The sequence below is a fragment of the Bison bison genome, unplaced genomic scaffold (genome assembly GCF_000754665.1).
Source record: "Bison bison bison isolate TAMUID 2011002044 unplaced genomic scaffold, Bison_UMD1.0 scf7180017864213, whole genome shotgun sequence".
Classification (NCBI taxonomy): Eukaryota; Metazoa; Chordata; class Mammalia; order Artiodactyla; family Bovidae; genus Bison; species Bison bison.
Window position 1 is genome coordinate 4948344 of NW_011494785.1, and position 8926 is coordinate 4957269.

Consider the following 8926-nt stretch of genomic DNA (forward strand, 5'->3'; position numbering starts at 1 on the left):
TCTTCCCACTGGGGAGGCACTCACACTGTCCTGGCAGCTCTCTGGGCACGGCCCCTCCGCGGCACCACACTGGAGGGAAGGGCAGAGCTTTGAGTTGTGTATCCATGTCTGTGCGTGTGAGTGTGTGATGTGTGTGGTGCAGTGTATGTGATGTGTGTGTGACGTGTGTGTGATGTGATGTGTGATGTGTGTGTGTTATGTGTGTGATGTGTGATGTGTGACGTGTATGATGTGATGTGTGATGTGTGTGATGTGTTTGTGCATGGTATGTATGTGTGTGTGTGATGTGTGTGATGTGTGTGTGATGTGTATGGTGTGTGATGTGTGTGGTGTGTGATGTGTGTGATGTATTTGTGCATGGTATGTATGTGTGTGGTGTATGTGTGATGTGTGTGGTGTGTGTGGTGTGACGTGTGTGGTGTGTGTGTGATGTGTGATGTGATGTGTGTGGTGTGTGATGTGTGTGTGTGATGTGTGTGGTGTGTGATGTGTGTGATGTCTGTGTGATGTGTTTGTGCATGGTATGTGTGTGTGTGGTGTGTGTGATGTGTGTGTGTGATGTGTATGTGTGATTGTGTGATGTGTGTGTGATGTGATGTGTGTGGTGTGTCATGTGTGTGATGTGTTTGTGCATGGTACGTATGTGTGTGGTGTGTGTGTGATGTGTGTGTGAGGCGTGTGGTATGTGTGGTGTGTGTGTGTGATGTGTGTGTGTGATATGTGTGATGTGATGTGTGTGGTTTGTGATGTGTGTGATATCTGTGTAATGTGTTTGTGCATGGTATGTGTGTGTGATGTGTGTGTGATGTGTGTGGTGTGTGATGTGTGACGTGTATGTGATGTGATGTGTGACGTGTGTGTGATGTGATGTGTGTGGTGTGTGTGTGATGTTTGTGCATGGTATGTATGTGTGTGATGTGTGTGTGATGTGTGTGGTGTGTGTGTGATGTGTGTGATGTTTGTGCATGGTATGTATGTGTGTGATGTGTGTGTGATGTGTGTGGTGTGTGTGATGTGTGTGATGTGTTTGTGCATGTGTGATGTGTGTGTAGTGTGTGTGGTGTGTGATATGTGACGTGTGTGTGATGTGATGTATGTTGTGTGTGTGATGTGATGTGTGTGATGTGTGTGCATGGTATGTATGTGTGTGATGTGTGTGTGATGTGTGTGGTGTGTGTGTGATGTGTGTGATGTGTTTGTGCATGGTATGTGTGGTGTGATGTGTGTGTGGTGTGTGATGTGTGACGTGTGTGTGATGTGATGTGTGACGTGTGTGTGATGTGTGATGTGTGTGTGATGTGATGTGTGTGGTGTGTGTGTGATGTGTGTGATGTGTTTGTGCATGGTATGTATGTGTGTGGTGTCTGTGGGGAATGGAGCCCAAAGGACACCTGTGGTGTGCATGCAGGGGTCACATGCCTATGTGGTGAGTGTGGTGTGTGCACACGGGGGACTTGTGTGGTGTGACATGTGTATGGTGTGTTCCTGTCGTGTGTGCCCTGTGTATGTGCACGGGGGGTCCGGGGCTGAGATGCGGGCAGGACCTAGGTGGCAGCACTTCAGGTGCACAGGTTGGGGTCCTCACCCTGAGTGGCCCGCCCACACCCCTACACCCACCTGCCGGGTGGCAGCCCAGAAGCTGCGCTGCAGGAATTCCATTCTCATCTGGACGCCCACGGCTGCCGGGGAGCGGGGCGGGGGTGCAGCGAAGAGATGGTGAGAGAGGTGTTGGATCCCAGTCCAAGGGAGGAGGTGCATCCGCAGAGGGCTGGGGGCACCTGGCAGCCTGGGCCGGGGGCGCGTGTGGCTCGGTCTCTCCAGAGCCGACAACACCAGAAAACACCCCAAGATGTGATGATGAGGTCAAGGAGCTGGGAGCTCAAGGTGGGTGCCCGGGGAGGTGGTCCCACTTTCCGGCTGAGACCCAGGTTGGAGTCCAGGGCCCTGTGGGAGCGACACCCCTCCACCGGCCCGCTCAGGCCCCTGTGTAAGAGGCTAAGAGGCTCCTCCTTACAAAGCAGGACCCAGTGAGCAGGTCTGCCGGAGGCTCCCAGCCCCAGAAAACCCGGCTTGATGCTGCTGCTCACAAGAGCCACCATGCCTCTCTGGTCCCCAGACAGGCTGGGAGAATGCGAGGTGGTGCCCAGAGGCTAGGAGAAATCTGGGCCCAGAGAATAGGAAGACAGGCAAGTTGTAGAGAAAGAGAAAGCATAAAGAAACGAGGCTGCTTCCTACCATCAGGGACGAAGATAAGAGACAATGTCCTGGGTGTCAGACAGCTAAAGTCCCGAGCTTGAGTCCACATGGTAGACAGCTCGGGGGGGAAGGGGGGATCCACGCCCAAGTCACCGGCCCCTAAACACGAAGAAGACCTACTGCCCGGGGTCTCTAAGGCCCCTGGCCACTCTCTCCTCTGGGCCTGATGTGAGCCCCTGTCGGGAGGGCGCTGATGGACCTGGGTAAGCCCCCTCGAGGTCTGCGGCTCCTTCCTCTGTGAAACGGGGTCCCCAGCATTCTGCCATGTTCACGAGACCACGTCACCCCAACAGGGAGATTTCCCACCACAGTCGGGGGCTTCTTTGCTCCTGCCGGGTCTGGGGGTGTGTGTGTATGAAAGGAGTGGGTGGGAAGGAGATAGGACGCTCCCCTCCCCCATTTCTCCCTACGGCTGCAGGAGGCCCCTCAGCCATAGCCCTCGTTTTTCCTGTTACAACCTCCCCTGATGCTCATTTTATTTATTCATTTTTAGTCTTTTGGCTGTGCCCCAGGGCATGCAGGATCTCAGTTCCCTGACTGAGGAGCGAGCCTACACCCCCTCTACTGGCAGCGTGGTCTGAACCACTGGGCCACTGGGGAAGTCGCCCTGCCCTTCATTTTAGACAGACTTCTCTCACGTGTAGGAAGAAGCTGAGCAAAAGAGGAGGCATCTTCTAACAATGGCCAGAGGGGAGCAGTGTGAATGGTTTGGGATTCAAGAAACCCTGACCTTGGCCTCTGGGTCCAAGCGCTCAGACCCTTTCTGGAGCCAGACTCAGCCTTGCCACCCCATGGCTCAGGGCCGGGTCTCCTGGAGGTGTGGCGTTTCCAAACTGGAAGAAATTCTGGGATTCTAACCCAGGGCATCTTGAGAGGGCGGGGCTAAGGTTTCCCTAATGAGACAGGGCTTTGAGGCTCACGGGTGGAGACAGAGGAGCAAGCCCCCAAGCCTGTGCTCCGGAACCAGGGTCCATCTCACAGTGGGTTCACGAGCCCCTCCAGGCCCTAGGCCCTGGTCCTAGGACTTGGGACACCTCACTGTTTGCTGTCAGTCCACCCCGGTCACCAGTAGGCATTTCAGACTTCACATGGTCAAAACCCGACTGTGGTTTTCTCCCCAAACCAGAGCCTCCTTGAGAACCCTCCCCACATGAGGCCACATCGCCCACCTAATGGTCACTATCTTCCCACATCCCGCCAGAGTGCTGCTCCCCTTGTTCCCAAACTTCATGAATCTCCCCACTCTCTCCAACCCCACCACTACCCCCATCCCACCTGGATTAACGCCCCGGACCCCCCAGCGGATCCTTCCCCACGGAGCCTAGAGAGTGACCTTCCTGAACGTTAAGTTGTGTCTCTCCCTTGCTCAGAACCTTCCAAGGCCTTCCCGCTGCCCTCAGAACAAAATAGAAACTTCTCTGTGGTTTGGCATCCAAGGCCCTGCCGATCTCTCTGATTTCAGCCCGAATCCCTAACTCCCTTGAACAAGCCTGTTCCCAACCCAGGGCCTTTGCACCAGCCACCCGCTCCCCTCCACCAGCACCCCCACCCTCGGAATGCACTTCCCTAGAATTAATGAAGTGCTCCGTCTTACAACTGGATCTCAGCGCAAACAGCATCTCCTGATGCAGTGTCCTGACCTCCCGGATAATGAGGTCCTCCCCTCGACTGGCCGTTCACCCTCTATCTCATCACTCTTTATTTTCTAGGAAGCGTGACATTTACTTTCCTCGTCCATAGTCTGTCTTGCCCCACCTAGAATGGGGGCTAGCAGTGAGCAGGGGGCTGGAATTCCCTAGCCCCGAGAATAACACTTAGCACATAGCAAGGCTCTCAATAAATACTTTTCGAGCTAAATAAAATAAATGCTTGTGAATTCTGCAGAGTCCGCCCCCTGACTGGTGAGCCAGTTCTGCAAGGACTCCCCTTACCTTGGGGTGGGGGCCTTGCAGAACTCCTCCCTCCACTCGGAACCCCTCCTTCCTAGAGATGGACGTGCTGAATGCTGGAGATCTAGCTGTGCCTGGTGCCCTAGAGGACCCAGGGAAATCCACTAAGAGACGGGGAATTCAGGTGAGACATGAAGAATAATTTCCTAGGGAAGAACTGTTAGATGCTGAGAGCAGGGGTTGGTTTGGAGTGAGGCAGGCAGGGTGCAGGGCCTGGGGGGAGACAAGTGGGCAGGAAGGGGGCATCTTCAAGGATTTAAGGACAACTCGCTCGCTGTGCTCCACCACACGTTACCTGGGGCTCGAATCATTTCAAACCCTTTTGTTCAATGCCTGCTTCACAAACTGAATCATGCTTTTCCACCCCATCAAAGAGCCCAGCCTCCTCCAGGGAGACTCCAGGGCAGCTCTCACACCTCATCCCTTGCTCCAGTGGGCCCCAGGCTGGCCACCCCTGCCTGGCAACCCCCCGGAAGCCTGCTCTGTGCAGGTGAGACCACCCCTTGGTCCTGGGTTTGCAGATGGAGAGGCCGAAGGCAGGTGAGGCCTCCATCCTCCCAGGCTGCTGTCCCCACATCCCAGGCCTGTGCTTGGCAGGTCCTTACATCAGAGCCTGACCTTGTTCCCTAGGGGGACCTGCCACAACCTGTTGGAGGGGGGGCTAGCAGACCCCTTCCTCCTGCCTCCGCCCTGCCTGTCCCCCTGATCCACGCCGCCTCATGCCCTCCTCTGCCTGCTTCCTGCAAAGCAGTTTTTCTTTAAGACCCGCTCGCTCACACGGCTGGCAGACAAAGAGCCTCAATAAGGCCACAGGCGGCAGACAGCTTATCAAGACGCTCCTCCTTGCTCTGTGTCCTGGCTGTCACCTCCGCGTTGCTTTGTCATCACAGACGGCAAAACAAAACAGCCGTGCGGCACACGCACAACCCCGCCCCGCCAGAGCCGCCGTGCCCTGGGAGTCGGAAACTCCATCACCCCCCTCGCTCTCCTGTCGACCGTGCCCTTGAAACCCAGCGGCAGGCTGTGCTGACCTGGGGGGTCGGGCGGCTGTGGGTCAACGGGGCCCATCCTTTATGTAGCAGCTGGGGAGCTGGTGCTCAGGGACCCCAGAGACTTCGTCATCCACCTGTCCACTCTGGGGCAGTGAGTAACCCCGCATCCGGTTCACAAACAGCTAATGGCTGGTTGTCAGAGCCTCTGGACCCTGACACCTGGCTGAGCTCTTCCATCCCTGCCCATTCCTCACTCAGCCAGGGGAGGCAGACCCCTCTTCTGGAAGGGCCTTCCACTGTAGACCTGGGATGACCCGCCCACCCACAGACAGCTGTCCTCTGTGATATGGGTCAGAGAAGAAGGTCCAGCCGGACATGCGCACCAGGACGGGAGTTCTGGTTGAGTTTTCAAGGAGGGGAAGGTGCCCCGTGGGTGAGGAGAGGGTTCCAGATGCTGGGAAGGACATGCTGTCCTGGGAGCAGCCGGGGGACAAGGGGGTGTGTGGGGCAGGTGGGGGCCAGGCTCGTGATGCAGGGCGGGAGGCTGGGATCCTGGGAGGGAAGGTGCTTTTCCTCTGGGCACTCCTGCTGTTGCCCAGCAGAGCAGAGAAAGAAGGTGCAGGAGTGTCGAGGGGTCTCTCAGCCTGCACCCAGTGCTGACCACGGACCCCCAAAAGCGGGCGTAAAGGAAGAGGGACTCTGGATACCCCTGACAAACACGCCACGCGTCCAGCCATCAGGCAGGCTTTGAAAGATGCCAGGAAGGTCACCAGGGTCCAGCTCTGGCCGGCAGCTCCTCCCCGACTGGTCCCTGACTTCGTTTCCTTCGGGTCAACCCCTGCCTTCCCTTGGAATATCAATTTCTCCAACGCCTCCGTCCTGACTGGCTGGTAGAGAGACCTCTGAGCTCTTGATGTCAATCTCTCCCCATCCAGCCAGAGGTCCAGGCTGGGGAAGGGGCTGGTTTGCCCCCCTTCCCCACCCCCGTGCTCCTCCAGGCTCACCCCAGGGCTCTCCAGAAAACTTGCCCCAGGCCCCCGCCCAGCCTGCCTGCATCTCCCTCCCCAGATAGCCCTGGTCTCGGGTCACGAGGCTCAGTGACCTCTGTGTGTCTGCATGCCACTGGCTCTGCGTGGCCTGGGGCCCCTCCCTGGAGGACCTCAGACAGATGGGCGCTCATGTACCCCTCCCTCCAGAAGGTGTCCCTTTGACCAAGACTGTCGTTCAGCTTTCCCTTCCTGCAGGCGTGGTGGGAGATACGGCCCCCACCTCTGAACAGATTCAGAGCGGCTTCCCACTGCTTCCCGGGGACCTCTGTGCTCTGGGTCCTGCCGCTTGGTCCCCAAAGGAAAGGGGAGAGGGGACAGAGCTAGAGGATGCTGTGTGGGGGGCAGCCAGGGCGGGAAAGCCTGCGGAGGCGGGGAGGGAAGGTGGTGGTGGGGGGCGCTGGTGCACAGCGCTTCTGCCCCTGGAGTTCACGGCCGGCCGCGGCTCCCTCTGAAATGGGAGGTTTCAAGGGTGAGCGCCTCCGTGTGTGCGCCCGCCCGCCCGAGCGCCCGCCTCCCGTGTGCGCGCCTGTCGCTGTCATCGCGGATGTTCCCCCGCTGTCACTCCGCTGCTCTCTGCTTGCACACACGCGCCCCTCCCCGCCTGCCCCTCTCCGCGGCTCCCTCTGTCCCTCCCTCTCCTCCTCCGTGTGCCATCGACCCGGCAGCCCTGGCCCCAGGAGGAGGCAGCCGGCCGCAGGCTGCTCCCCCCGGTGCACTGCTGCCGGGTCCTGCTGGGGACCCAGGTCCTGCTGGGGATCGGGCTGTGCCGCTGTCTGATTCCTCCAGGAATTCCAGGAGGGGCTGGCTGGACGGCTCAGACCACTGATTCAAGGGGCTTGTTCCTGCCAAAGGTGAGTGCTGAGTGCTCGGCAGGGGTGCAGGGTTGGGGGGGCGGGCGTTGCGGGAGCTGGGCTCGGGGCCGAGCCCATCCTTGCTGGGTTCTGTGCCTGCAGGGACAGCTGCTATGCCTCCTACCTGGGGGCAATGGCTGGGGCTGGGGCGGGACTCAGGACCGGACATCTGGGCAGCTGAAGGGCACAGGGAACTCTGACCTCCCAGTGTTGGGGACAGGAGCCAGTATTCTGCCGGAGGAGGAGGGAGAAGGCAGCCACAGGGCCAGACGACAGGCCCGGTGGCATAGAAACCATCCCTGCAGCATGTGGGGCGCCAGCCGGGGGCCCTGGGCCACCTGCATGCCCAGCTCGGCACAGACAGCCCTGGGATCTGGGTGCCATGTGAAGGGGACACAGCGGACGTCTGTGGGGTAGGGGGCAGCCTGGGGCACTGGACCTCAGGGGGCTGACTGACCTCTCTACAGGATGCCCTCAGTGTGGGGCGCTGGCCTCCAGGAGGCTGCCCTTATTCGGGGGCGCAGGGGAGCCCGCCCCAGCTGGACCTTAGTCCCTAGGTTCCAGCGGAGCCTCCCTGGGGGGCGTGGCTGGGAGTGGACGAGGGAGGGGAGCCTCCAAGCCCTTCCTCCTGCCCTTCCTCAAGGCTCTGGATCAGCTCTCAGCCCACCCAGGCCTGGTGGGGGCCCCAGGAACCAAGCTGAGGCTGGAGTCCCCCAGATGTACACCCCCTCTACCTACAAAGGGGTCAGAAAGCCTTAGAGGGGGTGGTGGACTCAGCTTGGGGTGGCCAGGACAAGACAGTGTAGGACAGAGGCCCCCTGACCAGGCGTCCGGGCCTCCTTGTCCTCTCCCTGAGCTGCTGTCTTCTGCCTGGGGTGGGCGGGGGCAGGCTGGCACCTGGCTATCAGGCCACGGCGGGGTATCACCTGGTCTGACTCAGATTGACGCCCGGCAGCTTAGATAACTACATGGGGTGGGGTGCTGGGGGGCAGGCTGAGCACGTGGAGACGGGTGGAGTCCAGCTGGGAGGGAAACCCACAGCGATTCCCCCCTCCCCACTGCACAGGCTCGGCTCTGCCAAGAGAGGGAGACCAGGGAAGCCAGCCGGGGGTGGCGGAAGGAGGAGGGGGAGGCTTCTTAAGATCCGATCTGGCTCCTTTGCGTTTGCCTGGAAGCTGTGTCTGGGGCCAAGCGAGCAAACCCTGCCCGCATTTCAGTCCCCAAGCTGAGGGGCTGGGAAGGGGTCTGTAAAGGTTGGGGTGCCAGGGGAGGTCTCTCCCCACCACTACACAGATCAGACCTCCTCATCTCCTGCCTGCCTGAGGCCACCATTGAGCCTAGTCCAGAGCCTGCCCAAGAGCAACTCCTATGAGAAGTGACGGGGGTGGGGGTACTTTATGTCCGTCTTCCCAGAGGGTCTGCTTGAGATCGGGAGTGTCTGACAAGGAAGCCAGGCTGTAGGAAGTTGGGGATGAAAACGGGACTCGCATTTAAAAATGAACCAGGAGGCTGTCTCCTCCAAGAACAAATTTAGAGATTTAAAAAAACCTGCTTCCGCACTGCTTGAGCCGCGCGTGTTCCGGGTGCCGGGCAGGGAAGAGGTGGGAAGGGCCCGGAAGGCCAGACCGGCGGCTGCGGGTGGAGGGCACAGCCCTGGTGCCACCCCCCAGGGCTCAGCGTGGGTGCCCCAGTCCTGCCTATGGGGGGTCTTTGGGCTTGGGTAGGCGGGAAGGAGGGCGCTGCCCTCGGGGCCCTGGGCAGTGGCCTCAGCCTGGCCTCTCGCCTCTGTGACCTTCACCTCTCCGCAGAGCGCAGACTGCAGAAGTCTT

General features: G+C 59.3%; 1 protein-coding gene across 1 annotated transcript in view; it reads right to left on the reverse strand.

Annotated features, from left to right (window-relative positions):
• Positions 1-8926, reverse strand: part of CACNA2D4 (calcium channel, voltage-dependent, alpha 2/delta subunit 4) — a 79244-nt gene that overhangs the window by 7511 nt on the left and 62807 nt on the right. Inside the window, exons 31-32 of the mRNA XM_010845215.1 lie at positions 1618-1679; positions 25-69 (exon numbers count right to left, since the gene is read on the reverse strand). Coding sequence (XP_010843517.1) covers positions 25-69; positions 1618-1679 — 107 coding nt within the window. The remainder of the gene's footprint in view (positions 1-24; positions 70-1617; positions 1680-8926) is intronic.